General features: G+C 42.5%; 1 protein-coding gene across 13 annotated transcripts in view; it reads left to right on the forward strand.

Moving 5' to 3' along the window:
• Positions 1 to 27,852, forward strand: part of PKHD1 (PKHD1 ciliary IPT domain containing fibrocystin/polyductin) — a 270,672-nt gene that overhangs the window by 36,663 nt on the left and 206,157 nt on the right. For 11 of the 13 annotated variants that reach the window (XR_008576501.1, XR_008576500.1, XM_054821415.1 and 8 more), the window contains 10 exons: positions 399 to 504; positions 987 to 1,262; positions 4,357 to 4,487; positions 5,248 to 5,383; positions 8,928 to 9,123; positions 10,029 to 10,096; positions 12,696 to 14,309; positions 14,490 to 14,633; positions 22,357 to 22,570; positions 27,233 to 27,383. Coding sequence is in view for 11 of the 13 variants with exons in the window: in XM_054821415.1 (XP_054677390.1) it covers positions 399 to 504; positions 987 to 1,262; positions 4,357 to 4,487; positions 5,248 to 5,383; positions 8,928 to 9,123; positions 10,029 to 10,096; positions 12,696 to 14,309; positions 14,490 to 14,633; positions 22,357 to 22,570; positions 27,233 to 27,383 (3,036 nt within the window). In the remaining 2 variants the exon portion in view is untranslated. The remainder of the gene's footprint in view (positions 1 to 398; positions 505 to 986; positions 1,263 to 4,356; positions 4,488 to 5,247; positions 5,384 to 8,927; positions 9,124 to 10,028; positions 10,097 to 12,695; positions 14,310 to 14,489; positions 14,634 to 22,356; positions 22,571 to 27,232; positions 27,384 to 27,852) is intronic. The other 2 variants (XM_054821423.1, XM_054821424.1) reach the window with 2 other exon arrangements.

The raw sequence follows: 27,852 nt of genomic DNA on the forward strand, positions 1-27,852 counted from the left end.
AATAAACTTGTTCCCAAGGCAGGGTTGGAAGAACTGGGGTATATGGCAAGCAGGGTCTTCAATGGATGACTAGAACAGGATTTGGGAAGGGCTGTGGGTCCCAGCAAGATGGGAGATAGGATCCTGCAGACACCAAGAAAGGCTGGTGATACAGATTCCAAAGCTGTGTGCTGCTTTGCCTAAGACTGAGCCCTAGCAAGCCTTGCAATTAAATTTGTAATGAGACCGCAGCAGATAAACAGCTGTCTGACTGTGCTCTGCACTGGCGCAGTCAGAGTGCTCTCGGTAGCTCAGTGTGGCTATCGACATCGCTCTGCAGCTCTACCACGTAGATGTGGCTCTAAAAAACACTTCTGTTCCCTTCCCAGCTTTAGGGTAACCTTCTTCTCTGTCTCCAGGTGGTGGCGGTGGTGAATGACATCCTTGCAAACTGTTCTGGTTCATGCTCTTTCCAGTTCAGCCAGGAACTGACACCCTTAGTCAGTGATGTGGAGTATTCATCAGGTAACGGGGCTTTGTGTCTGAATAAAATGGCAAAACCGCTATTCTGTGAAAATGATCTATCAGATCCTGATGATTTTGTATGCACGGGTGTTTCTTTGGAAATTTCTGATTTTATGGAAACTGCACTTTCTAGTGGGGCACTTCTGATCAGCTCCAGTCTTTATGTAGCACAAACATGTTTTTACAGCAACATGAAGATGGTAGAGGCTTAAAGGGGAGAGAAACAGTGGTAGGTGCTTAAAGCAAAAGATGGCTCTTGTCTTAATTTATTTTTAAGAAAAAAATGAGGGAAAACGTAATAGCTGGACAGGGACAGACAGGAATAGGTGTTACGTGGGACAATAAGAGATTACCGGTGATGTAGTTTTTAGGATGTCTTGGTGAAGATAGTAAAAACTTTTAACTGTTGGTTGAGAGTAAATCCTGGGCATTGCTACACTAAAATTTGTGACTCATCAAATTGATTGATTATATTCCTTCAGATGATGGATCCCAGGCCACAGTAGTTATCAGGGGAGCTGGCTTCACTGAGAAGCCAGCCTTGCAGGTGGAGGTGAGCAACAAGACCTGCCACGTCATAACATTGAATCAAACCGAAGTTGTTTGCCAGATGGAGAGGCTGCCAGTTGGAGTCTACCAGGTGGCACTACTGGTGAGACCTTATGGCTTCGCACTCAATGGTAGCACAGGAGAAGGCATCTTCCTAAGAGTTGAGGCAAAGCTGGTAGCTATTGAACCTCCTACAGCTTCAGAGATCGGTAGGTTTGAATGCCAGACCAACTCTAAGGAGACATTTGCTTTTTGCTTCTTTTCATGGTGTGTTTCAGTTATTCTGTGCTTTGACTACCAAGGTCTTCATCTGACAAAAAAGGCATAATATGGCTGGACCCATTGTGTGTACCCCAAAGCACTAGAGCAAGTTTCTTACAAAGAGTGACAGACTTTTCTTGGTCCTTTGTGGAGGCAATCAGCTTCCCAGCTAGTTTTGTTTGAGAATTGTAAGTTCAAGTGCAGGTATATTCCAACAACCCAGAAGGCTATTAGTGTTTCATGGCTCATCTTCCAATATCCATTTGACACATAGCTTTGTAGTATTTGGATTCATCTGGCCTAATTCTGAAATGGCTAAACTGTGATTCATCTCGGTCCAGTTGAAGTGAATTCATATTCTAAGTGATAAAATGGCAAACTCATCTGTGTTTAGATATAAAACTGAGAAACCTAGAGAAACTCAAACTAATCTGAAGCTCCTTCCATTTCATTACCCCTCCTCTCCTTGAAACAGAAGAGAAAATAAAGGGTAATACATTCCATCCTTGAAGACAAGACCTTGGAAGATTTTCCGCAGGGCTCTGGGGCAAAGGACCATTACAACTTTCTCATCTGCCCTGTACGTGACACAGATGAGAGAACTTCACCTGGAAGTTCCAGTAAGGTTCCTAGCCACCTGTAGCTAAGCCAAGCCAAAGGCTGTAAAAAGCCACCCTTTCTTTTTTTGGGAGAGGGAAGAGTCTCCCCAACCAATGAGAAATGTGGAGAACGTTCTTGACACTTGGGTTGTGCAGTAAGGACCAATGTTCTCAGCGTATGACTTGTGTTCAAGCAGCTAGGAATCTGTCTAGAAACAACATGACCCATGTCAACTCTGACAGTAAAAGTCATCCAGATTTTGTCTGGAAACCTCCTAGTTTCATTATTGACGTGCTTTGAGTTCATGTTAACAAATCACTGAGAGCAGGAGTACTGACCTAGGTGCAGCATGAAGCTAGCTCAGCCAGGTGGCTCGGAGAACTGATTGTTTCATGCTCGGCCACCTTGGAGCAGGCAGAGGAGGATGATGGTCTGTGAACGTCTGTGTGGATGAGCCATGGGATGGTCTTGGGAAAATGTAGGGTTCCTAAGCTAAAAAGCAAGAAGGTATGGCCACCTCTTTTCTTTGTTTTGTTGGCGTCTACGACAAGAAAGATATTCTAACATTTTCCTTTCCTCTTTTATTTTTTTTTTTTCCTCTTCAGTGGGAGGGTCATATAGTACCTAAGGTTGATACTCACTGCTTTAATTTATTAAAGGAAAAAAACAACCTAAAAAAGACCCAAACCAAAAACAAATGCAGCAATGGTAAATTTTAGTGCTTGGGCCTTGCTTCTCATTTCCTTCACTGACAATCCAGTTCTTCCAATTACAGTGATCTGTCACTCATTAAAAAGAAAGCAAGTATAATGTTATCTTACATTACATATGCCTTTAACATTTATAATTGGAAAGAATTACAGCTTCCATCTGTGTTTTTAATTTCTTCCATTTAAAATACCTCTCTTCAATCTTATCGTAAAGTGCACATATGCAGTATTTCATTGCATATGGATATAAGTGTAGATATCAAAACTTAAGATCATCAGTCTTTACACAACACACATGGATTTTGTACTCTAAATCTGAGGCTCCTTATCTGACAACTATCACATTAGACAAGTAACTTCAGTTTTGAGTTCTTGCCGTTTCTGGCTCTGCAAACTTAATGTTAGAGGAGAGGAAGCCAGGAAATATCGTGCACTTTACTGCATCAGGTCCCCCTTGTCAAAATATCTCTGGTCTCAGTGGTGCTGTGCTGGGAGTTCCCTGTGACCTAACTCTATAAGCATGGGATGCCTTTCTAAAGATACTACCATGCTCCAGCGGATGGAAGGAGCTTGCTGTTAATGTATCTGATTGCTGTTGTTTGCCTGGTTTTGCTGCCAGCCAGAGAAAATCTGGAAGATTAAACTTCTAGACTTCCCTGTTGCTTTAAAGAATTAGAAGGAAAGGATGCTTTGAGCAAAAAGGTACAAAGGATTCTGCCATAAATATATAATGACTTTATCATAGAAGTTTACTTACATCACATGTGAAAAGCATCATTAAATCTCAGCTGGTTTGTAATATAGCCATACTAACACATACACTGAAACATTGCATTAATAAAGTTCTTGTCTGAGCAGTCTGTCTGTCCAGCCATAGTCCTAAAACTCTGCAGTACTGATAATTAGAGCAAATAGCTTCAAGCAAAATGTCTTTTTTTTTTTTTTTTTTTAAATTTACCTCTGAACCACATCAAAGATCAAAATCCAGGTTAGAATTGCCACTAATGTCCATTTCTGTTCTTTCCCATTTCTCTTTGAAATGTCCCTGAATCTTCTAGTCACTTGAAAAAGCAGAGGGGCACCTTGACTATTTGCGTTGGAATTGGGTGCTGCAGAAAGATCAAGTGCGAGTCTGGCTCGTGTTGAGTACGATCCTGCATGTGACTGAAGAGGCTCAGCTCTGGCTGGCACAAAGGAGAGCTGAGGTTGCTCAGTGCTTTACAGAATCAAGCCTTCCGTGACTTTCCTCACAATTCTGCTAAGTCTCAAACCCTGCCAAGTCCCCTTTCTAACCTAAGTTTCCTAGACACATGCTACAGGCTTTTTTGACAGCAGGGTGCTTGGCAGCTATTTGAACTGTGAAAGCACCTGCTGTGTTAAGCTCATTTTCCATTCTTATGCTTCTTCCTTCCTTCCTTATTTCATTCTTGGGCTGGGGATCTGTCTAAGGGTGAGATCACAGGCCAGACCTTGCCGGCTTAAATAAGTATGTCATTAAAAATTAAACCGAGAAACAAACCCAGTCCTCGTGTATCATGGGCAAGAATTCAAATAATAGGCAAGAAGGATCTCTGGTGAAAGAGAGGAAGCTAGGCACAGCAAGGTGGAAGCAGATCGTCATCAGATCACCTGAGAAAGCACTGCCTTTTGCAGTCACCTATTCATAAAGAATCCTTTGCGTATAAAAATATCATTCTACATATTGAATGTAATAGAATAATTGGTTTTGCAGGAGGACTGAGAGTGGCTCTCAGGGGGACCAATCTGGAACGGGTAAACTTGGTATTGTTTGGATCTCAGCCTTGCCCAGTTTTGGAGGATGACAGAACCTCAACAAGAATTGAATGTAAAGTTCCCTCTCGGGTAAGAAACTACACTTTTTTGGGGAACAGTCGGCAGCCTACAGGCCTTTCCATGTTTTCCTGACCTGAGCTACTCTTGGCTGTGGGACAATTTACCAGGGACTCCACCTACAGTTTAGACCAGCTTAATTAACAATAGATTGATAAGTAATTTATGAAAACCAGTGAAACAGCAAAAAATCCAGATTGCAAAGTCATTAGCTAAGCCTCACATAAACAAAACTAGGCCTTTGAACTCCAGCAAAATTGCTCATCTCCACTTTCAGTTGTCTACTAGCGGATTAAACATGCCTGGGACAATTGCTCTTGCTCACATGGTTGGACCCTATTCAGCCCCAAATCTTCTACTTTACATCCAGACCTCCTTCAGACATTATCTGTGTGTCGTGCAAAAGCATGCCTAGGATTGTTAGCAGCAGTGCTCTTTGCTGCATGGCAAAATTACACCCAGCATGATGCAAATAGTTTAAGTGTAGGGATAACTGTCAATGCCTATGACTTACCACTCTTTAATTTACTAATATGGATATAGAAGATGAAAATCTGCATTGTCTGGGATTGTTTTAAGGTTTCTAACTCTGCATAGATGCCTCTTTAAAGTTAACGTAACTGTATACGTTTAAGTAGAGTCTGATGTATGTACAAAATTTGTCAGTGCCATGTGCCTGACTTAATAAGTATGGGAGATACAGGAATATATGGAATAACTTTTTTTCTTGGTGCGTTCTTATCCCTGACATTTTCTTCATTTCTGTTTCTAGGGGACAGAAGATGCTGCTGTCGCTGTGACACTAATTTCTGGGTACCAGTCAACAACAGTAACTAACTTATTCCAGTATGATCCTTCCTTAAACCCTGCTGTTGTATCACTGAGCAGAAACAGAAGTGGCATAGCAGGTGAAAAAGCCGCAGACGTGTATTTAGCATTGTCTATAGAAATGTTATTATCATTGGTGGTGGGGCAGAGAGAATTTAGGTCTATGGAGTTTGGTGATCCGACACTGGGTTTTTGTTGTTTTCTTTTAATTTGTAGTCCCTGTGTTTCCTGCTAGTCCTGATCAGTCCTGGTTGGTTTATGTTGCTTTTACTCTAGCATACATGAGATAATGAGTTGCTTGCCCTAGGCCAGTATGGATGATGTCCACAGGATATCAGGTGCGGTATGGTGCTCCTTTTGTGTCACATTTCTCTAACTCTGCTCTGAAATTCTCTCACCTGTTCATTCTTGGTAACAGGTTCAGCCATGACAAGAGAAATGAGCTCTAGAGAGTGTCCTTCTCCAGGATTCTAAAGGGTTGATCATAAAGCCCAACGTGCGGATTTTGGGTTGCTGAAAGCAGAAGAGAAGCAACACTTGTCTTGCTAGTTCCAATTTCCAAACGAAACTGTTTCTTCCAATTTGACCTTGTGATTTGTTACTTTAGAATATGAGCATAGACTTCATGGACTTTGTGAACCCAAGTGGATCTCATGGAGTGTTTAGCATTCCTGTCTTTTGAAAGTTTGGGGTTGGGCTTTTTTTCTTTTTTCTTTTTTTTTCCCCTTGTTTCCCTTCTTTTTTTCCACAAGGTTTCAGCTGGGCATTGGGAATAGAAGGCATTAATGGTGAATGGTGTCCACCTACAGACTAGTCTTTTAGGAAGAAGGTTTACTACATTTCCGTGTGGCAACCAGACACCAGATTCCTAGTATCTGCTTTCTTACCTGCCCCACTCCCATTCCTCCAAGGATGCAATCATCTGATTTATTTTTTTTCTCTCTTTTTGCAACCTCTCCCGTGTGCATCTTAGTGAAGCTCCCCCAGCTCAGCAGTTTGGCTGGATTTGGTGGGGATGCAACCAGTTAGATGACTACCAGTGACAAAATGCACTTTTTGCTGCATGCCCGGTATTTCTACTCCTTTTCCCAAATGCCCTTGTCATTTTCTATTACTCCAGAATGCATAAATAAGAGAAAACGTCCTTTATCTTCTGAATATTATTCAGATACCATAGCACCAAGGGGAGATTTTTCTAGCCGCGGGCAGCTCAGGTGCAAGGAATTCCTTAATGTTATAGCGTCTCGTGAACGGTGGTGTGGCTGAGTTCAATCTCCTATTCAGAACCTCCACGGCTTCGTCTTTTGATATAATTTTCTTCCTATATAATAAAAAGAATAAATAAATTACACCGATGCCTTCCAGGCATCTAGTATTAAGCTGACAATTGACCAAGAGTCCAAAGAGTTCATGCTATTAATATAGTCAACTTCGCAGGCTTTCAAACTTTGACTCTTTGTGCGTGCAGAATTGAAAAGCACTGGCTTCAAGACCTGCTTAGAGGAGCTGGTAGTTGAGGGGAAGCTTTGTACAGACTCTCCTGCTTCATGGAAGGCAAAGACTTCTCCAAATCTGAGGCTGCAGAGCGGAATGGTAACAGTGACCGTGCCTGTTGTGGAGGCGATGCTAAAGCCAAGTGACCCTGGCCTCTGCTTGGGAGACAAAATTTCTACTCAGATCTGAATCTTTAGTAATGACGCATTAACCTATAAAAGTTAATTCTGATTAGGACAAGGTGAGAGAGTAAAGCAGATGAGCTGCTCCTGACTAACTCCCTTGTGTGGCTGGGATAACAGTGCCGTGTGGTCAGTGAAGAAGGGAAATGGGCAAAAATGAAGCTGTTCTGTGACAGCTGATCTTCACCAGCTCCTCTCAAGTAACTCTGTGGGTAGACAAGCGTTTTTGACTGGCTGGCTAAGGGGGATAGTAGAGAGATATTAATACTTTTTGCTTGATTAATTTAGGAAAGGGATTTATGTAATATTGTGGTCTATGACAGCAGGGCGTTAGACTTGAAGACCCCTTTTCGTCCTGTCTGTTCCTGCTTCTGTGCAATTGAACCCACACCCTTCAGGGGAGACAGGAGGATGAGATTCACCTCCTAAACATGTCTGTGTCTGTGTGTGTTGTTTAGATGTCTTGACTGTGCAAGGCTGTTCTGTGGTGGGATTCACTACAGCTCTTTTGTACGTCCTCCTCACAATAAGATGAATCATGCCATAAAGGCTCTGTTTCTCTTCATTGACTACAGATAGAGTTGTCTCCGTGGAAATGCCTTTATTAGGACTGATGCATACCACCCTAATTTTTCTAAGCTATTTCAGGAGGAATTTAGGTTATGAAATCCCCTTCTCTACTGCCCTTGTCCTTTTCTATTACTTCAGTATGCACAAATAAAATAAAGTATCCTCTACCATCCGAATATAATTTTGTTCACAACAGAGCTTAAATGGGAAAGAGTGCCATGTTTCCTGAAAACTAGGTATTTTGGAGCTGTGCTGGTTTTGGCTGGGATAGAGTTAATTTTCTTCATAGTGGCTGGTATGGAGCTATGTTTTAGTTTTATGCTGAAAAGAGTGTTGATAATAGAGAGATGTTTTAGTTCCTACTGAACAGTTCTTGCACAGAGCCCAGGCCTTTTCTGCTTCTCACCCCACCCCATCAATGAGTAGGCTGGGGGGTGTACAAGGAGTTGGGAGAGGACACAGCCAGGACAGCTGATCCCAAGTGACCAAAGGGATATACCATATGACATCATGCTCAGCATATAAATCTGGGGGAAGGGGGGAAACACACATTCAAAGTGATGGCATCTCTCTTTCCAAATGACCATTACATGTGATGGAGCCCTGCTTTCCTGGAGATGGCTGAACACCTGCCTGCCCATGGGAAGTGGGGAATGAATTCCTTGGTTTGCTTTGCTTGTGTGCATGGCTTTTGCTTTACCTATTAAACTGTCTTTATCTCAACCTATGAGTTTTCTCACTTTTACCTTTCCAATTCTCTCCCTTGTTCCGCTGTGGGGGGAGCGAGCAAGTGGCTGTGTGGGGCTTAGTTGCTGGCTGGGGTTAAACCATGACAGGAGCATACGTGGGCGGGCATCTGATTTTAGGTACCCAAGGAAATTTTCATTTAGCTGTGGGATGCCTCTGTTAAAGTTAGATAGCTCCGTAGTGCTGAAAATATGGTCTGGATCATTTGTCAGGGATTTAGGTAAAATCCCAGAACTCCTCAACTCCAGTTTACGTGAGCTTTAGAAAGACTGGATTTGGCTCTAATCAGCTGCGGATATATATATAGGCTAGACATTTATGGTAAGGGAGCATGCATCCTGTCCTAATGTGTGCCAGCAGGCTGATAGTGGCCGTAGATGGTCAAAGCCAAGTTCACTGTGCTAGCAGCTCAAGACAACCCTGGTGGCTGGTGACCTTACCAGGGACGCCAAGGGATGAGTGGGGTACAGAACTAATGTGGTCTTCTAGTTTTTGTTTTGCGCTGATGGACATGACTGGACCTGTTCTGGCATGATGGGACTCCATGCTCTTCCTCAGGCAATGGTTACACGTGCTAAAGTAACTGTTGCCTGAAACACTGAAATAGTTTCATCCTTTCTCCTCTCTGCAGGGGGTCAGGAGCTTCAGATTGGAATATCCCAGTTTGCCAGCTACCGAGGGTCAGATATCAAGGTCCAAATTGGGGGCTCATGGGCACAGATCCAGGTGCAGACGGACCGTGGTGTTAACGTGACGCTTCCAGCCTTGGCTGCGGGATGGTACAATGTTTCTGTCCTCATCAATGGTATTACTGTTGCTTCAAACAGGTGTGTGTACTTTCCTTAAGATATAAATTTAATTCTGCATCCTATTTGGTATTTTAGGGTTAATCTGAAAAGAAAGGTAATAGTTTTCAGAAATTCTGTACCTAATGTTGAAATCTGCAGCGTGGTATAAAATTACGAATAATTATCAAGGCATTTATTGATCTGTGGAACCCAAGTCAGCAAACTGCTAATGCTAGTCAATTAACTCCCCTTGGATCAGTAGGAGGCAGAAGAGAAACATTTTAGAAAAAACAGTTGATTTGATGAAAAATGCATATTCAGGCAATCAAAGGTATTCACAGATTCAGGTCAAATGCAGATAAATCCTGCTGTAGGAAAACAGCACAAGAAAAAAGCCACTTTTCATGAGAAAAACAAAAGCTAGTTTGAAAAATAAAAAAAAATGCTTTGTTTGTAGAATTTATAAATGATGTTATTTCCATCTTTTAAGGTGACACTTCAAGTTCATGCCTAGATAAATGTAGTATAAATGAATTAAAATGTGGGGGAAAACTGACCTGAAAGTGGGATGCAACAATGCATTCACAAGCAACACGGTTTTTTTCCTGTCTGTGGGCATAGCTACAGTGGGATCTATTTGGCAAAAAACTCCCCCTCATTTTTGTTTCTTTTGATGGGCAATTCAGTTGCACCTCATAGAATAAATTTGGCTCACAGGTTGCTGCTTGATAAGACAGTGTTCGTAATAGAGGTAGCTCAAATCACATGGAAAAGTTTGAGGTGTGGGGTGGTCTTGTCATTTTGGGATTGAACAAATGGGAGGTGCCAGGTGGGTGTTTGGCCTTCCAAGCTAGATGGAGTTGTTCAAAAGAATAGCACTGCAGCAGGAAAGAAAAATATAAAAACCCTCCAAACCCTCTTTCTATGTTGCTTGTGTTTTGCAGGGTTGAGCCGTTAATCCAGTACATCTCGGAGATCTTCAGCGTAGAGCCGTGTTGTGGCTCCTTTCTGGGTAAACAGCATCAGTACATCTGCAACCACATATGGAGGTGAAAGGGATCAAGGGCACAGTTTTCCTGCAGGAATGGAAAGGGCATCCCATTTCACATCAGTTTAAATGGGGGTGTTTTAAATCTCTGACCCTTTATTATGCAGACATCAACCGGCAGACAGCAGCAGTATGGAAATGTGGGATTGTAGTGAGCATCCCTCAATCTGGTTGGCTGGCTCAGGGCTCCTTGTGCTTTGAATTTGATTTCCCCAAGTGTTTACTCATGTATCGTTGTATGTTCCCACTGGGAAAACAAAGCACGCCCACACCTGACTCATCTGTGCTGTTTCTTTCAGTCATTACGCCTCCATCTTTCAAGGCTTTCCATGTGAAAGTTAGGTGGAAAGCAAGGTACAATTGTGGTTTGAAGCAAACAATAATTTCAAATGATCCCAAAGGGGATGTTCATTTTTGTTAAGTTGAAAAGACGAAACAAAACCCTTTTTCAATGTTAATTTTAATCAAAAGTGAAATATTTATTAATCCCATTCCAAGCCTTTAAACATTGGAAATAATTTGTGTTTCAGAGCAAAACATCACTGAATTAAAAAGAAAAGTTTTACTTTAAATCTTGAAAAGCAGATTTTGGGTGGTTGATTTATTTTGTCATTTGGCTGGAGGTGTGGGGGAGACTTGAATCCCTATAGTGAATTTTACATGAGCCCTTAGAAATGCTTTTATAGAAGGCAGAGGAATTCTTGTGATGCAACCTCAGGTCCTCCACAGATCGCTCTCCCAGGCTCACAACACATTTAAAGACACACAAACTCAGAGGCTTTGTGGTACGTGATTAGTTCAATAGTTTGTGAAGTGACCAAGCCTTGAAAGATGAGAGCATGGATAGAGCTTGGAGAGCAAAGCCTATCAGTTTTGAAGATTAAGCTATACTAAAAAAAAAAAAAACAAACCAACCAACCAAAACAAAAAAAAACCCCAAACCCACCATTCTTTTCATATTTAAGGGTAAATTGAAATTTGAATAAGAACTGATTAACTCTTTGGCTGTAGTTTTATGAATGGCTTAAGCTGACTTAGAATCTCATGGCTGCAAAAAGCACCAGTCCTTCCCCCCTTATCCCTAGTCTTTTGTTGTCTCTAACACTTGTGTGGCCATCGGGATCAAGGGTTTAAGATCACTCAGAAGGAACCCCATGATAAAATATCTTATTTGTCAGCCAGATCATGGGAAAAGGGCGGGTACGGGCTTAATGGGTAAAGAGGTTGAAGCAAGGCAGGGCACTGGGAGTACCAGCACTGCACATTAAAGGAAGATGGAGAAAGGCTTCAGCTGGGCTCTGGGCTTGGAAGCGTGGGATTAGCCTGGGAATGCTGGAGGGTTTGCATTTTTATGATTATCCCTTCCTAAAATTCAGACTGGTCCTTCTTCAGTGCTGCCCTTGTTGTCACTGGGAGGCAGTGCAGATACCGCTGCTTTGCAATGTTATGTGAATCCAGACATCGGGATTCACGCTTATTCCAGCTAATTAGCACCTACTCTCCGTGGCAAGGGTGGTAGCAGAGACTCTCAAGGCTCCTTCTCCTGTCAATGTGGAGAGGAAGACTGCACTGCCGTGTCGTAGAACAACTGTTCTGGATTAGACCAAAGATACCCTGTCTCCCAGATTGACCCAAATATAGGAAGATTATATGAGTGGAGCAGTGTATGATGATACTTCTCTACAACAGCCTTCCAGCTTCCAACACCAGATACAAGGACAGCCTCATCTGGAGGTCACAACTTTGTGCCTAACTCTTCCTGAATTGCTTTTCTGTATGAATGACCCCATCAGTTCACACCAAGGGTCTATTTACCCATTTGCCATCTTCTGTGGTCTTAAGTAGATACCATGGAATGAAAACATCCAGGCAACCACAGGGGAAAGCAGACAGCCTGTCCTCCTCCAGCCTATGCATGGGAAACCCTGGTCTGAGTTGCCTTTACAGTGGAGGAGGAACTGCTCTTCTTTTCCTTTTCTCCCCATCTTAAAATGCGCAGACTGGTGCATATAAGTAGGGGCATGAAACTGGAAGCATTCATCAATATCTCAGCTTTTCTGGTCAGTGAACTCCTCAAGGGCACGTGACTATCAGTGCATGGCAAATCTGGCACTGCCTGAGTGGCCAGGCAGAAATGAAGATTGAAGGAGGGACTGTTGTTCTGGCTTTTTGTTTGAAAGTATTCATATTGCATCCTGCTCCCCTGTATGCAGCAGGACCAAACCATCTCCCCACCTGCCTGCATAGACAGTTCCATTCTCTGAAAGAATTCAGTCTCTGTTTACTCGAGGGTCGTCTCACGACATCTCCCTCCAGTTCTGTGGTGGCTTTCTACTGCCATTCACTTCCATGGTGGCCCCAGGCTATCTGATACCTTAGCCTCTTGTCCACATAGGATTATCGTGATACATGACTGCTAGGTGTCTTGTTCCAAAAAAAGAACTTAATTTCTTCTTCCATTTGACCTGGCTAAGACTGTCTGCCATGCTTATCAGCTTTATCATGGTCATTGATTCCTTTCCTGCATATAATGTCCTCCCCTCTTGTTTTGTTTTACTCCTAGGTGGAACACTGCTCACAATCTCTGGGGTGGGCTTTAGCCAAAATCCTGCTCTGGTTTCTGTTTCAATGAACAGGCAAACCTGTATGGTTACTCACTTGGCAGAAGAGACAGTTTGGTGTCTGACCCCACCAGCTGCTAATTTGTCTAATGAAGAATCGCAAGACATTTCTGTCGAAGTAAACGTAGTCATCAGCAGTAGGTCACTTCAACATACTCTTTTTGCAAAAAGGACCACCACCTTTAATTACCAAAGAGCTTTGACTCCTCTGATTACTGTTGTTGAAATGGAAATCACAGATAGCAGCCTGCTCTTGAGCATCCAGGGGATAAACATCACTGGATCTGTGGCTAAGCTTGGACACAGTGAATGTGAACTCAATTTTCAACATGGCAACACGTCTGCAATGTTTTATCAGTGTTCTTTGCCACTGAACAGCCTGGAACCTGGGACTTTCCCCATTCAGGTTATCCAGAAGCAGCTAGGATATGCTCGTGTGACAGCAAGGCTGCAGGCCCTTGTCATAACTCCACAAATAACCTCCATATTCCCATCACAAGGATCAGTCTGTGGTGGGATGTTACTCACTATATCTGGTATTGCTTTAAAATCCAGGAGGAATTTGGTACAGGTCAGCCTGGAGGGTAATTATTCCTGTGAGATCCAGAACTCTGATAACGATGCCATTAGCTGTATTATCCTTCCAAGGGCCCGTCCTTTGCATTACCAGTGGTTGGCTGAGACATCTTGGGCACTTAATGTCACCGTGACTGTCAATGGGATCAGCAGCGTCTGCCTTGGAGACTGTACACTCCACCTTCATGAGCAGTGGACCCCTCTTGTAGATGTGGTGACCTGGGAGACCAATGGGACATTCACCTATGTGATGATCAAAGGACAGAGGTTGGCGTGGCCAAGTGACAGCCCCATGGTACATGTGAATAACCAGGCTGTCTGTAAGGTAACTTTCTGGAATGAGACCAGCATCAATTGCCAGACAAAGTGCATTGCCCCAGGGGAGCACAACATTTCCATATCCAACAGGAAAAGTGGGCAAGCTTGCTTCAGAAAAGTGTCCAGCGTTTTCACCATCCTGCCTCAGGTCTACGAGTTTTACCCGCAAAACTTCAGTACCAATGGTGGAGGCCTGCTCACCTTATCAGGCTCAGCTCTGAAAGGAAAGAGAATGACTTCTGTTCTCATTGATCATCACCCTTGCCTTGTTCTCAGTGTCACCTGTGTAGCTATCCAGTGCACAGTGCCTCCAGGTAACGGGACTAGGGCTTTGACTCTAAAAGTCGATGGCATCTCCTATTACCTTGGAAGAATATATTACAACAAGGAGTTTACCCCAGCTTTCCTTTCACTTGTTGCAACTGGTCTCCTTTTAACAATGACCGTATCGCAGGTCACAGAGATGGACACCATCTACGTCTTTGTTGGAGACTTTACTTGTAGTGGTGTCACCATCACTTGCTCTACTTTGCAGTGCTCAGCTCCTCTGCTCCCTGTTGGCGAGTACCATGTGATGGGCCTGGATGTCCCCAGGGGCTGGGCTTCCTCCAATCTGACATTCGTGTCTCAGCTGACGGTGACAGCTGTACATTACAACTGGGGTAAGTCATGAAGGCTTAGTGCAGCTCCTCCATGGGGTGCAGCGTGAGGGACTGCGGTGACTGTTTTTTGGCATGAAAGCAAAAATATTAATTTAAAAAAACCCACCAAACCCAAACAACTCTTGCTGACACCTGGCTGTCGGGCTCTATCTTAAATCCCATTTTCTGTCCTTTTCCAAGGTGACTTGAATGGAGGACCAGTTTACCTGCATGGAACTGGGTTTTCCCCAGGGAAGACTTTGGTCACAGTCTGTGGCGTCCACTGTGAACTATTGGGCAACATGACGACGACTGACCTGAGCTGCCTTGCCCCACGGTTACACGGTCAGTTAAGACACAAAACCTGGCATTGTGTTAAAAATATCCCATAAAAACCTATATTGACTCAAAAGTGTGTGGGGTCCCAGTGTATCTTGTCCCAGGGTAACAGAGAGCAGCAGCAGCCCTGGAGAAAGGAGATGAGCTAACACAGCATTGACCTTGGGTTTTTGAGCTCAGTCCAAAGACAATTGCTGTCAGGAGGAGTTTTTTTGTCAATGGCCGTGGGCTTCAGACTAGATCCACCATGTGCCTGTGGCCAGAGCTGCCACACAAGCTTTGTGGGTGTGGATGGGATGTGCAGTGGGACAGCAGTTCCTTGTGGCAGCTGTTCCTTGGAAAAGTGTCTCGCATAAAACGTGCGTAAGGGTTGTGTGGTTGGGAACCCAAGCACCTCTTGGCCAGTAAATTGAGATCTCTTAAATGTCCTTTTTCTGTGGCCCCGTATATTTTCTGTTTTGGCTGCATGGTGGGACAGCTGCAGTGGGGTAGGGAGGTGAGAGGAAAAGGATGAATGACTGGGAGGGTGAACGAATGACGTACTATGGCCAGTTCATACCTTTGGCAAGATGGAAATAAAGATTTGGATTCCTCGAGATGAAGAGAGGATCATCCCACAGCCAGATCATCCTCCTTAACTGGAGAGAGACAGCACAGCAGGGAATGATGCCATGATCTCCAGCGCTGTCAAAGAGAGAAATAACCCTGACTCAATTTTGGAGGAAACTCTTCAAAATGGGCATTTGCTGGGATAAGACATGTTTATTTCCTCCCCTACAGGCAGCACAGAATTAGGCTCCTAAGATCTGCAAAAGGTGGGATTTAAGACTTTTAAATCTCACCCTGAGACATATGCCATTCCCCAAATGCTAAGCACAGAGAGCCAGCTTCAGTGCTGCAGCATTGCAACACTCGGTAGCGTAACACTTCATCCCCTTCATAGCTCTGATGCTAGGAGAACATCCTGAGATCTACTGAAATATTTGCCGTTCTGTGGCCATCCAAAGATCCATCATCCTTCTCCTTTGTGGACCTGGAAGAAAGGTGGCAGTGAGAGTGTCCATCAGGGTAAATTGCCAGGGTTTTGCTGAAAGGTGTGTGGAATCTCCATCCTCCAAGATAGTCAGAAGTTGACTAGATTAGTTTCTGAGAAACCAGTTCAACACGGAATTTAACATTCTTTTGAACAAGGATTGGGACAAGAGGCATCCAGGGATCCTCTTCAGCATCATTTAGTCGAAATTTCTAAATTTGCTCTTGTCATTTTGGACGGTTCACTTCCCCATCCATAAGGAATGCTAAGAAAAATTTGGGGGGTGGGGGGTGTGTGCTTTAAAATCCAACCACAAGCACTAAAAAGGGAGCACCAAGAGGTCATAATAGCTCAATTTTCTTTGTTTTAAACAAGATCCAGGCACAGTCCCCAAAGCTGTTTATTATTTTTTGAACAAGAAAAAAAGACATGCTGCTGGAGTGCTGAAAAAAAAAATCAGAGCACAAAGAGGGAAGTCTGATTATTGCAGGAAGAATAGCAGAATAAAATCTAATCAAATTGATCTAAACTACGAAAACATTGATAACTGTGTTCAAAATTCACTGAGTGGTAGGTGGCAGAGGGAGCGCAGGGAAAACCATTACAGGCAGGAGCACAATGCTTATTACTGACACTAGATGTCAGCAAGTGAATGCTGATTGCTGCCTGCTTGCTGGTTGATGAGGATGCGAAGGATGCTTCGCCTCACCAACCAAAGGGACGCAGGCACTTTTGCTTTGAGGCCAGTTACAAGACAACCCCTCTCTCCCCTACCGTGGATTTTGCAGTGTGCAGCCTTGCAAATCTCACCAGTCGAGTTGCAAAAATATTTCTCCGTCAATGGCATATTTACAGGAAAATGTAATTTCTTTGTATTTAAAAAAAAAAAAACCTAAAAAATTCCTTCGCAGGCTTTTTATATCTGTGAGCGTTTGCCAGGCTATTTGTACGCCCCGAGACAGTCGTATCCAGCCTGTGCACATCTACGTGTGGCATTGGTGAATCTGTATATAGAGCAAGATGCTTTCAAGATGGCTTTCCCCTAATATTTAGGGGGTTGCCCACCCCCACGATTTAGAGCATGAGTAGATTTATTAAGTGCAGTTAGTCCAGTTTCACCTCGTGGTTCAGATGCTGCTGTTTGCCCGGGGAAGTTTGCCACTTGGCACTTGCACATCTAGTGCTCAGACCTTTCTTTCACAGCTTTGTTCACGTGGGAGAGGTGGCGAAGGGACTTCGGGGATGCGGGACCATGAGCTGTGAAGGAGATGCGAGGGATAGGTCTGTGGTGCCCCAGGGCCACTTCGATGCAGAGGCTGATGCGGCCAGGTTGGACGTTTGTCTGACATTTTCCGGTGTTGCTTGTGGATAGGGTGATGAGAAGTGAAGAGTTCAAGCTGCATTTCTTCTGTTACAGCACGCTGTGAAGCAGAAACGCCTCCCCTCTGGCACAGTGGGATGCTCACTGCCCTGGGGTTTCAGCACTAGGTCATGTTGTGTCTGGCCTGCTTAAGATTAGAGATGTTCACGTGGGAATCCCCAACTGGTCCATCTAGCTTGTGATCAGATCCGTAGGGCAAGGCTCTGCAGGTAGGAAATGTGATTTCTTTCCTATTTAACAGGCAGTTTTCTAAGACACGAGGAACCGCCGGTCTCAGCAGGATCCATCCATAAGCCTGCCCCGTGGGGGGTCTTCCTTAGGAACGGGTGTTGAGCGGGGTTGCAGCAAGGTTTTGGTTTGATCATTGATAAGAGCTGGGCAGACTAAGTACTGAAACTGTGCTCAATCCAGAGCACAAAGAATAGGAACGCAAGCCTAGATTCTTTTATGAAAACTGTTGTTTGTTGCAAGCTGCAGAAAAATTAAATCAGAACAGGGGTGAAAATTGAGTTTCACCCTTAGAGCTTGAGAAAATTAACAAAACCACACTCCCTTCAAGGAAAAACAAAACCAAAAGAAAAAAAAAACAACACAAAAAACCCCAACAATAACAACCCAACCCACAAGTCTTTAAAAGTCTGGTAAAGAGATAACTGGCTTGATCCCAAGAGCTCTCCTCTTCTCCTGTTCTTGCCTTGTTACTCGTGTCACCATGCTGTTGGTGAGTGCACATACAGCTGTGGATTCTGTTCAGCTGGGGTTAAATTTACAGAACACATGGTTAATGTCTGTGGGATTGGGTTGTGCGCCTGTGAAAGATGGGAAGACTGGCAGGAAGGTTGAAGTAGGTGAGAAAATAACTAAATATTCCTATTAGGTGATATTTGGGCAAGTACCATATATAAACTTTGCAGTAAACCAGTAACTGAGATTGTATGTTTGACATTGGGGTGAGGGTAAAGAATGCACCTTTAAAAGTAGGTGAACTGATAAGAAGATCCATCAGGCAGAAAGCTGAGTCTGATTTGCCTGGTTGGATGGAATAATAGGTCTGGCTTTAGGGATTTGACGTAACAGCACTTGGGATCTCTGTTAGTAACTCCTGGACCTACGGTTAGCCAGATAACATTGGTAAAAGTGGACGTTCAAAAAAGATGACTTAGATTTAAGGCTAGAAGTGAACTGAGACTGGTGTAAAAGGAAGAGAGACATGGCTTGGTGGAGCTGTTTGTATGGGGCAAGAGGAGAGAGAGGAATGAGTTTCGGTTGCAGCAGCGCAGATGTACCAAGGAGAAGTGCTGAGCTAGGACCAAGGGCGACTATAGTCAGGGAAATGGCGTGATTTGCATGAGTAAATGCAGAAGATATGAAAAGGACGTGCTGTGGCAATTGAAACTGAGTAGAAGCGAGGTCCTCTGATGTTTATTGTGGAGATCAAACCAAAGGATCCAAATGGTTCCTTCTGTCCTTCAAATCTCGAAATGAAATTAAGAAGAAAAAAAAATGCATATTGATTACACGGCAGGAATGATCTGACAGTGAGATCTATCAGGCAGTGGAATAGATGCTTGCAAAGTTACCTCTTGGGGCTTCTGAAACTTGACTGTGCAAAATGAATGTCTCCTAGGGAGCAATTCTTCATAGGCAGAGGTTGGACTTGATGACCTTAACAGGTTTCTTTTTTCCTCTCCCTTTCCTTTTTTTTTTTCCTTTTTTTTTTCCCCCACCTTTTGTCTTCCCTGCTAAGCACGTTAATGCTGTGCTCTGCGGTCCATTTTGTGAGCGGTGGATAACTGGGGATGTGTGGTTTGGCACTGGGACTCCTTGGGCAGTTGTTCAATCAACCCGCAGCTGCCCTTGGAACTCCTGTAGGTTTTAGCCTCATCACATGTCCGGCAGTTGTTATTAAACAGTGACCCAGAACAAAGCCCTTGTGCTGAGCATCGCAGGATCCTCGCTTAAGCCGAAGTATCCCTCAAAGACGGGATTGGGGTCTGTTGGTCCCTAACCCATTACCAACATGCAGAGATTTGGCTGCCGTTGTGTCTGATCTCAAAAGAGAAGCCATAATGGGATGAATACATTCATCTCAGTGATGGGATTTTATTACATGTGATTAGCAGGTCTTATCTTTATAGGCAACATAAAGCATAAAGAAGCTTCATTCTGGGGTTTGAACACTAACCAATTAAGCAGGGAGAAGTATCACGTCCCACAACGCACAGACTATCCTTTTAGGACATACTAAGTGTGTTGCAATCTTTAGTTATTTTTTTTTTAGTGTTGTGGCAGGAGATAATGGCATCAATAACACCAAAGGATGTTTCTATTTAATGGTCAGAGGAAGTAATTTTGAAAGGCCAAGACTTCCTCCTAACTAAGAAAAGTATTAATTCCTCTGGGAGCAGGGGAATAGGAGGACCTCAGAGATCATCTCAGGGATGAGAAATGGACATCTCCTTGAAGACTGGTATCTTTAATTAGATGGACAGAAACTATAGAATGTGGAGATGAGGTACATCCCTCCTTCCACCGGAGAAGGAGAAAGCAATTCTAGGCTTGATTCTGGGGTGTAAAAATTAAACAGGGTTTTCTTGGGTTTTGCTTCCGTCTATCTCTTTTACAACCCTTTGTAACCACGTTCTTTAGCTTAGATGCTATAAATGAATACCTTTGTTTGCCTGGTTTGATTTAAAAATTACTTCAGCAGTTGACAAGATGCAAGGCTTCCTGTTCCCACAGGTAAGATAACATTGAGAGAGGGGCACTGGAGCACATCAGAAATGCTTGTCTTCCACATAACATTTTGGGGGTATCCAAAAGGTGACAGGCTGTTCTGCTGAGTCCTAAGGGCCGTGCGGGAACTATCCCTTGGGGACCTACATTAGCCAGGCAAGTTCTTTGACAGCAGCAAGGTATTGAGGAAAGTATTCACATCCTGAGATTCTGTGGGTCTTTTCTAACATTCATCCTAAAACAGGGTTCAGCTTTTTTTCCACCTAGGAAAACTCTGCCACGTCCTTTTCAAGACCACAAAAGAAAACCAAAGCCTCTTTTGATTAGCTCCGTAACCTGTTGTATTTTCTTAAACTGTGGAATATGAATTTGGTCTTCCTTTGACCATCCACCTTCAGAGGGTGGTCAAACACTGGAACAGACTTGTTAGAGAAGTGGTTGATGCCCCATGCCTATCAGTGTTTAAGAGGCATTTGGACAATGTCCTTAACAATATGCTTTAACTTTTGGTTGGCCTTGAAGTGGTAGGGCAGTTGGACTAGATGGTTGTGGTAGGTCCCTTACAACTGGAAACATTTTGTTCTGTTCTGTTCTATTCTATGTGCTAATACTGCTTTAGCTGGTTATTCATCTAAGGTAGCTGTACATTCTCCATCACCACATCCGAGCTTGTCGCAACCTTTCATGTCACTAGTAAAATAGAATAGTAAAGCAGAAGGAGCTGTTATACACTATTACAAAAGAGAAACAAATTCTTCTGTCCACAGGAAAGTTGTGGGTTTGTGGAGTAAGGAAAGGGCAGTGCCATTGCTGCTTGGATGTCCGTCATCTTTGCTAGTTTTGAGTCCTCAGCCTCTCACTGGCTGAAAAGGAGCATACATGCCATCTCCTTTGGACAAATTCCTGTAATGAGTTGGTTCTGCTGCAGGTTGTTGCAAAGGCGAGTTCTTTGTAGTATTTAATCAATTTGGACGGTATTCATTTGCCAAAGCACAGATATCTAATGCCACTTAAAATGCCCTTGGAATGGCAGCCTGGCCTTCAGGAAGACACAAGGCTTCTGTGGGAACTATAGGACAACTCAGGTGGCTCTAAACGTAATTTCTGGACAATAATAGCAAAATACAGGCATGGTTCCATCATTCCTTTAGGCTTCTCTGTCTATTACTTGTGTCTCTCATGTTTATATGTAGATCTTTGAGGCATTCTTTGAATGCTGAAAAAGAGAATTGTCCAGAGAAAAGAGATTAAGCATATTGCGAAATGTGTGGAGTAACGATGGGGGGTAACTCTTTTCTTATTCTGAATCCAGAGAAGAAAAATACAGAAAAAAATGTGAACTATCTCTCTGAAGTTCAGAGCAGATTAAATGCTAGGTTTTAATATTTCAAAAAATATCTTAAACATTAAACAGCTATAAACTCTTCCAAAATACCACATATGAAATAACAGTTTTTAGCAAAAAAATGCTAAATCTTTTAACATAGGAAATATAGCATTTTCATATTTTTATGATTTCAAAAACCATTTTCAGAACTTCTTAAGAGTTAAGACATTAATTTACAGCGACACCCTCCCAGCAAACAAGATACCTTTTGAACAAATGTGAGTTTAAAAAAGCAAACAAAAAACCCCCTTTCTTGATAAATTCTCACTGATTGCACTTTTGATACTTGAAGAACACTCCTGGATAATACAGTGCAGACCATAATACTGTCCACAGAGCTTTTCAGGAGTTCATTACAACTGTTTGATTAGTTCAGGATTAATGAAAATTCTCCAAAAGTCTTTACATGCTTAGGGTTTTGAGAGAAACAGTTTTGATCTCTGGCATGGTTTACTGATTAAAAGTTTCCTTTTTTTTTTTATTATGAAAACCAAACATTTCAACTCATCTGAACTTCAGTGACAGTTCACAATTTTTTTTTTTTTTTTTTAGCATTTTTGTCTGGGTTTAGAATAAGAATACCTAATTTCTGTTCTTATCACTTGTTCCTTGAACAAACCTCAAAGCAAAGCAGCTGCTCCCATTAAGCTTCCTACCACATCCATGGAGTCAAACTCAGATCAAGTCTCCAGTCACACTCAGGTACAAAGCAAGGTGAGCTGGGAGGTCCCAGTTCACACAAGTTCCCCAGAAGCCCTCCAAGCTGTGGTAATGTTTTCAATAAACCTGTTTCTGGATTTCAAAGCTGTGATAGATTTTAAGTTGTCACATCTCCTTGATAAAAGATTTGTGCCTTACACCTGATCTGCAAGCCACGGTCCATCTTCCCCAGAAGAAATCTCCATGCTCTTACTGAATCACTTACGTCGCCACCTCCTGGACTGGGCTTTTGATCCCAAAGACTCTCCTGGTGCTCAATGTACAAGGGAGGTTATATCCTTGCTCATGCAAAGCAAAAGGGGTTGAGGGAGTTGCATGGAGACTTACTCGTCCTCAAAAGGATGTACCAAAAAGGAGGTTGGGACATGCACACAGGAACCCACAGTCATAACTATCAGTTGCTAAAATATGCTTAATGTCAGTGGTGTGTAGGCTGCCTTGGGTTATTTTTCCCTCCTTCTTGTCTTTGCAGCATCTTTGACCATTCTCTGTGGCCTGACCCATTCTTCTGTTGACTGCCGAGAAGGCAGAGCCACCTTCATTGAATGTGATGTTGAAGTCACGGTGGGTTCCTATCGCCAGAGAGGATCTGTGTCTTACCTGTACATCTGTGAGGACAGCCAACTTCAGGGGCACTGGAGGGACATGAACCCACCCCAGAGGCATTTTGCTGGACTCTTTGTCAGGTTAGTGTTGTGTCTCTCTGACAGCTGAGTGGGCCCATCCATGAGCAACATCCCCCAGAAGGCATTCCACCTTTTGAAGAAGTGTTCCCTGCCAAATGACAGACTGAAGGAGCAAATTTCTAACTCTTAGGTCGATGCCAACAGAGCAGTTTAGCCTTGAGGCCACTAGAGAGCTCCGCTGGGTTGTGAAATTCGTTCCTTGTGTCTATCAAAGCATCTTTAGTCCCCCCTCCTTCCCTCCCATCTTTTTTAAAGTGTTCGAGAGACATCAGAAAATCCATCTCGTAAACAGCCTGCTTTGTTCCTTCTTAGGTTTTAATATTTATCTTCTGATCCAAAGCAACATCTGGTGGATGCCAATGGGGAAAAAGATTAGGCATTATGAAAAGCAGAAGTCTTTTTTTTTTTTTTCTCCTTTTTTTTTCCCCTCTTCCTCTCTCCAAGCAGTTTCATGAGTAAAAAGTCGCAGAGAAAATTCAACAGGCTGTGCAATATTTACTTAGCAATTGTACTCGGGTGCTTACTCAAGGGTCAGGCTTTGCAAATCCAAAGCCAAGTTGCCCAGGAATATAAATTGGTATCATTGTCTTTAATGGAGCAGTGGGGATTTACACCTGCAAAGCATTTACTCCTAGGACTAAGAGGGAGGTCTGAAGTAAGGAATAAACAGATGAACAAAACTTTCCAAAAGACATGAAACAAATAGAGAATTAGAATATTGCTGCAATGCATTGCCCATGATTTCCTGCACAAGGTGAACCCATTCCCGGCTGGTGCAGGATGCTACAGTCCAGGTATTTTAACAAGAGTTGCAGAGATTTGGTCCTCATCCTTATCTGGTCCTTAGGTGACAGCTGGTGTTGTGAGTCACCAGAGGGAGTTCTGGATGCTCTGTGTTGAGGGAAGAAAACCAACTGGCGTTTACTGAACAAAGACAGCAACACATGAGTTGCAAAATTTTTTTAATGTGTTTTTAAAAAAAAATAAAAATAAAAGTTTAAAGAAAAAAGGTTTACATAGTTACAGCATCTGCCTGTCAGTCTGTCATTTTCTCCCCACCAGCTTTTGAGCTGTGATTAATTTGAGCTGGGTTTCATAAGGGATGGATGTCTTAAGAATTATGAAATTCTTGTCAGTTTTGAGAAAATCTGTGTCAGGCAAAAAGAAATAAGTTTCCTGTCGAGGGAGAGGAAGGCAGAATTCTGCCCTAATCAGTTGTTTGCCAGCAAACTGCAGGCCAGACAGCAGATACATACAACTGGCCAACTGGTATGTCCAAAGTCACATTGTGCATTGGTAATGTCCTATGACATTACCTAGGAGATGGAGAGGACAGTTTTATTGGGGGAGACAAAAAGTAGGGAGAAGTAGAAAGGGAAAAAGAAATCCTGGAATTAAACTAATTTCATTAGTTCTATTGCTCCCAGAATGATATGTTTCAAAACAAGCGACTCCAGGAGCCTTGCCTTGTCGAGCTGAGCTTTGCTTTCCTTTTATTCACATCAGTGTAGCCCCAAACCAGGTAACCTACAAACTTGAGAGGAACAGGGTACCCCAATATCTTTCTCTCTGTTCTTTTTTTGCTTCCTGTTCCCTGGGTATCAAAATTGTGCTCAGCTCTTTACTGATAAAAATGCACCTGCAATGAGTCTGTTCCTATCGTTGTTTTTCTTCTTGCCCCTTTTCTTGGTTTGGGCTGCTATAATTCTGCTGTAGCTGCTCCGTCCTGGTCTCTACAGGGTGAGCAGGGAGAGAGGTCTGTGCCTGTGCTCATCCTGTGAGTAGAAAAGTCACGCAGACCATTTGCTGACTGCTTCCTTATTGGTTTTCACTGGTTTGGGGTTTTTTTGTTTGTTTGGTGTTTGTTTTTTTCTTTTTTTTTTTTTTTTTTGGGGGGGGGGGGTTTCCCCCCCAATTTAATTGTGAATGTCCCAGAGACAGGGTTTATTATTCCTTCAGGGAATCCTATAAGGGAGATGCTTCTGAATCAAATCAATCACCTTTTTCTTACTTACTATCTTCCCATTCTTCCAACTTCTTCAACCTCTTTGTTATTGTCATTAACTTTCCCCCCTATTGTGCTCATGCTTGTCTAGTAGTTAGGAATTAAAACTTGGGCTGAGGAGTTTTCCAGAGTACTGATGATTTTTTTCTGATTAATCTATTTCTAAACTGGGTCTTGCTGAAGGGGAGCAGGGGCAAAGAAAATTGTTTGATTTCAGATGAATTTCCTGATCTGAAAAATCTGGGGAGAAGTAGAGGAAGAGAGAGTTTAAAGTCATCCAAATTACCTATTTCAGTGCTTTTAAAAACATTTTTTTCAAATTTCAGTTCAGAAAAGTGTTTAATTTCAAAATATTAATGGAATTTGTAGCAAAGTGTTAGAAAATTAAAATGTTCAAACTAGAAAAGAACTATTTTGGGAATTCCTGAAATAATACACATTGATTGTTGTAATTAATAATAGCAACTAATAACAACAATAATAAAAATATATGGATTTGTGTTCTGTGAAAATGTTCAAGACTTAAGATTTTTGTCCCGAGATGGGGACAAAACTACTGAAATCATTCGTAGCTTAACCGCACATTAAATCTCTCCTGTTGTTTCTTACTAGTTTTACGGTGGTTTGAGTAAATCTTCTCCTAATCTAATCTGTACTAAAGCGTATACTCCATGAACACATAGTGGCAAATGAATATTCCTTAGAATAGGCACAAGTCTTGCCATTAATGAAACTGGTACCAAGATACATCCCTGAATTCCCTTTAACGAGTCACCCCTTCTTTTCTTGCATTTCCTTTAAACACTGCAATTTATGAACAGTTTTCCAGCATCCAACTTTCAGGATGCAGTTACTAGAGGGCAGGGAGGATTTGGCTCTTTGCCTACAAGCAAAGCTTGTTAACTTTTTGTAAAATGACGTGAACAACCGCTCTGAGGTCCTCGTATTGAATTCAGCGCCTGGCAAATTGGGCCCATGCTCTGCATCTAGCCAACAACAACGCCCTTCTGCCTCTAAACCAGTTGGTTATTTAAAAGATGCAGCTTTTTCTCGTAGCATTAAAAAGTACTATGCAATCTTGAGAGATAGCCATTGAATTATTGTACAGGACAAGAGCAGTTCTCAAAGTGTTGCTATCAAAAGCGAGAGTAGTTCCCTACGGCTGGCTTTTGATTATTGATACAGCAGAGGGAGAGGTTCATTTAAATATAGAAATAAAAATTCAGTGTTAAAAAGGTTCAGCTACTTGCAGAAGGCTTTTTTTTTTTTTTTTTTTGTAGTTTCTAATGTGGCTGCTTCCTTTAACACTTTAACCCTGAAAAAGGGCAACAAAACAAACACCCCCTAAATGCACTGTCAGAGCAACTCTTTGTTCGGTGAGCTGCCACGTCCAGCATGGTGTGAAAACTTCAGGTTCATCAAATCATCCTGATTATCACACTCCTGAGAAAGCTTTGAGTATTGGCTTTCCAATTGGGTCAATTTTGGTAAAACTTATGCTCCTAACTTGGGCACTTTAGAAAATCCTGTTAGATGGGGCTTTCAGGAACCTGAAGCCCTCTGAAAATCCCGTTCCTACCTATTGGATCTTCTTTTTTGTGCACTCTGTCCTTTCTTAGCTATTCAGAAAAGTGGTATAATTTCTGAGCTATGTTGCTGTTGCTATAACTTATCTCCTTTCTGCTCTCTTTCCTAAAGTTGCAGGCGTGTATTTGATGGCGGGGCGGGGAGAGGAGGAAGAAGGAGAAGTGGCCGGGGAAGGAATGAAAAGTGACATTCGATTATCCTGGCCTGATCCAAAGCCTGATAGAAGTAAATCGGGAAGTTTTCCCCTCCTTTTGAGGGATGTTGGATCCTGTAGCTCCCCATAACTAAATGCTACCAAAGTCAGCATCTGTCAGCAGCAAGACCAAGGGAAAAATATGTTTCTTCCCCACCACCTTTTCTATTCCTTCTTTCCCCTGTGCAAGGGGAGGCTTTAGAGCAAATGTCTGTTAGTGTAACTGGCACATATATCGAATCTGCTTAGTCTGGGCTGTTAAGTAAGTTTAATTAATTTACTAAGTTAATGTTCCAATGCTAGCAACAAAGCATCATTGCAATCAGCTGGGTAGCAGGAATTGGAACCCCTAAATGAGCTCATTTTTTCACAGTTGGAATTAGGGACCAGTTAGCCAGTTGTGTGGTTTTTCCAATTTCTTCACTTGCCCTAGGGGAGTTGCAAGTTATTCATTCCCTATTGCTAAGTGTGAGTAAGGTGGGGAGGGGGGAGACACGAACAAACCCTACTCCGTGCAGGAGTCCATCTTTGATCCTAACACTGCTGGTTTCCGAGCTGTTGTCTGCACTTATCTTCCTGCTTTGGTCCTAGAATGGCATTTGCTATGCTACTATTTGTAATAGTTTGGGGAAGCAGAAAGGCATCACTGAGAGATATTTACTGCATGTATTTTCATCCTAAGTGTGTTCAGATAAAGGGGGGAAAAAACAAATAAACAATAAAAGAATGGAAACAAAATTACAGAAATTTGCAAAGTTTGACAAATGGTGGCCAGGAGTTGCCACAAGCTAATGGCTTGCAATGATTAATAAGAGTAAAAATAATTGCATTTCATTAAGATTGATGACACCCCATTTAACCTCCCTTCTCGTTTCAGCCCTAAAGTGGAAAGAGATGAAGTTCTCATCTATAATAGCTCCTGTAACATTACCATGGAAACTGAGGCAGAGATGGAGTGTGAGGGAGCTAATCAGCCAATTACCGCCAAGATTACTGAGATATGGAAAAACTGGGGCCAGAACACTCAGGTATAATCAAATCTTTTTTACAGACTGATTCAAACAGCTTAAAATTAAATTTGTAATATTGTGTACATTTAAAGGGGGCAAAAAAAAAAAAAAAACAATTTAGGCTGAGCAGCAGCAATATATAATATTAAATGCTTTCCAACTTTGAATAGCAGTTCTAATGCAGTGCAGCTGAATTAATGGTTAACTATGGTTAATCATGTATTTTATGAGACATAAATGAGCTTTTCGTTATTTTCTGGGCAGTGTATATCTTTTTTAACACTCTCCTTTTTATATAAAGGCAAATTCTGTTCTAAAAGGGAACAGCAGAAATCTTAGCCATGAGATACAGAGTTTCAGCTCTCTGGCAGAGATTTAGCATTCAGCATTTGTGCAGCTCTGGTTATTTTTGGGTTTTGCTCCTCTTCAGCATCTGAAGTAAAATGGGTCAGTCTTCCCAGTGCTGTGTGTGGGTATAGCAAGAAGA

Source organism: Grus americana, chromosome 3 (genome assembly GCF_028858705.1).
Source record: "Grus americana isolate bGruAme1 chromosome 3, bGruAme1.mat, whole genome shotgun sequence".
Lineage (NCBI taxonomy): Eukaryota > Metazoa > Chordata > Aves > Gruiformes > Gruidae > Grus > Grus americana.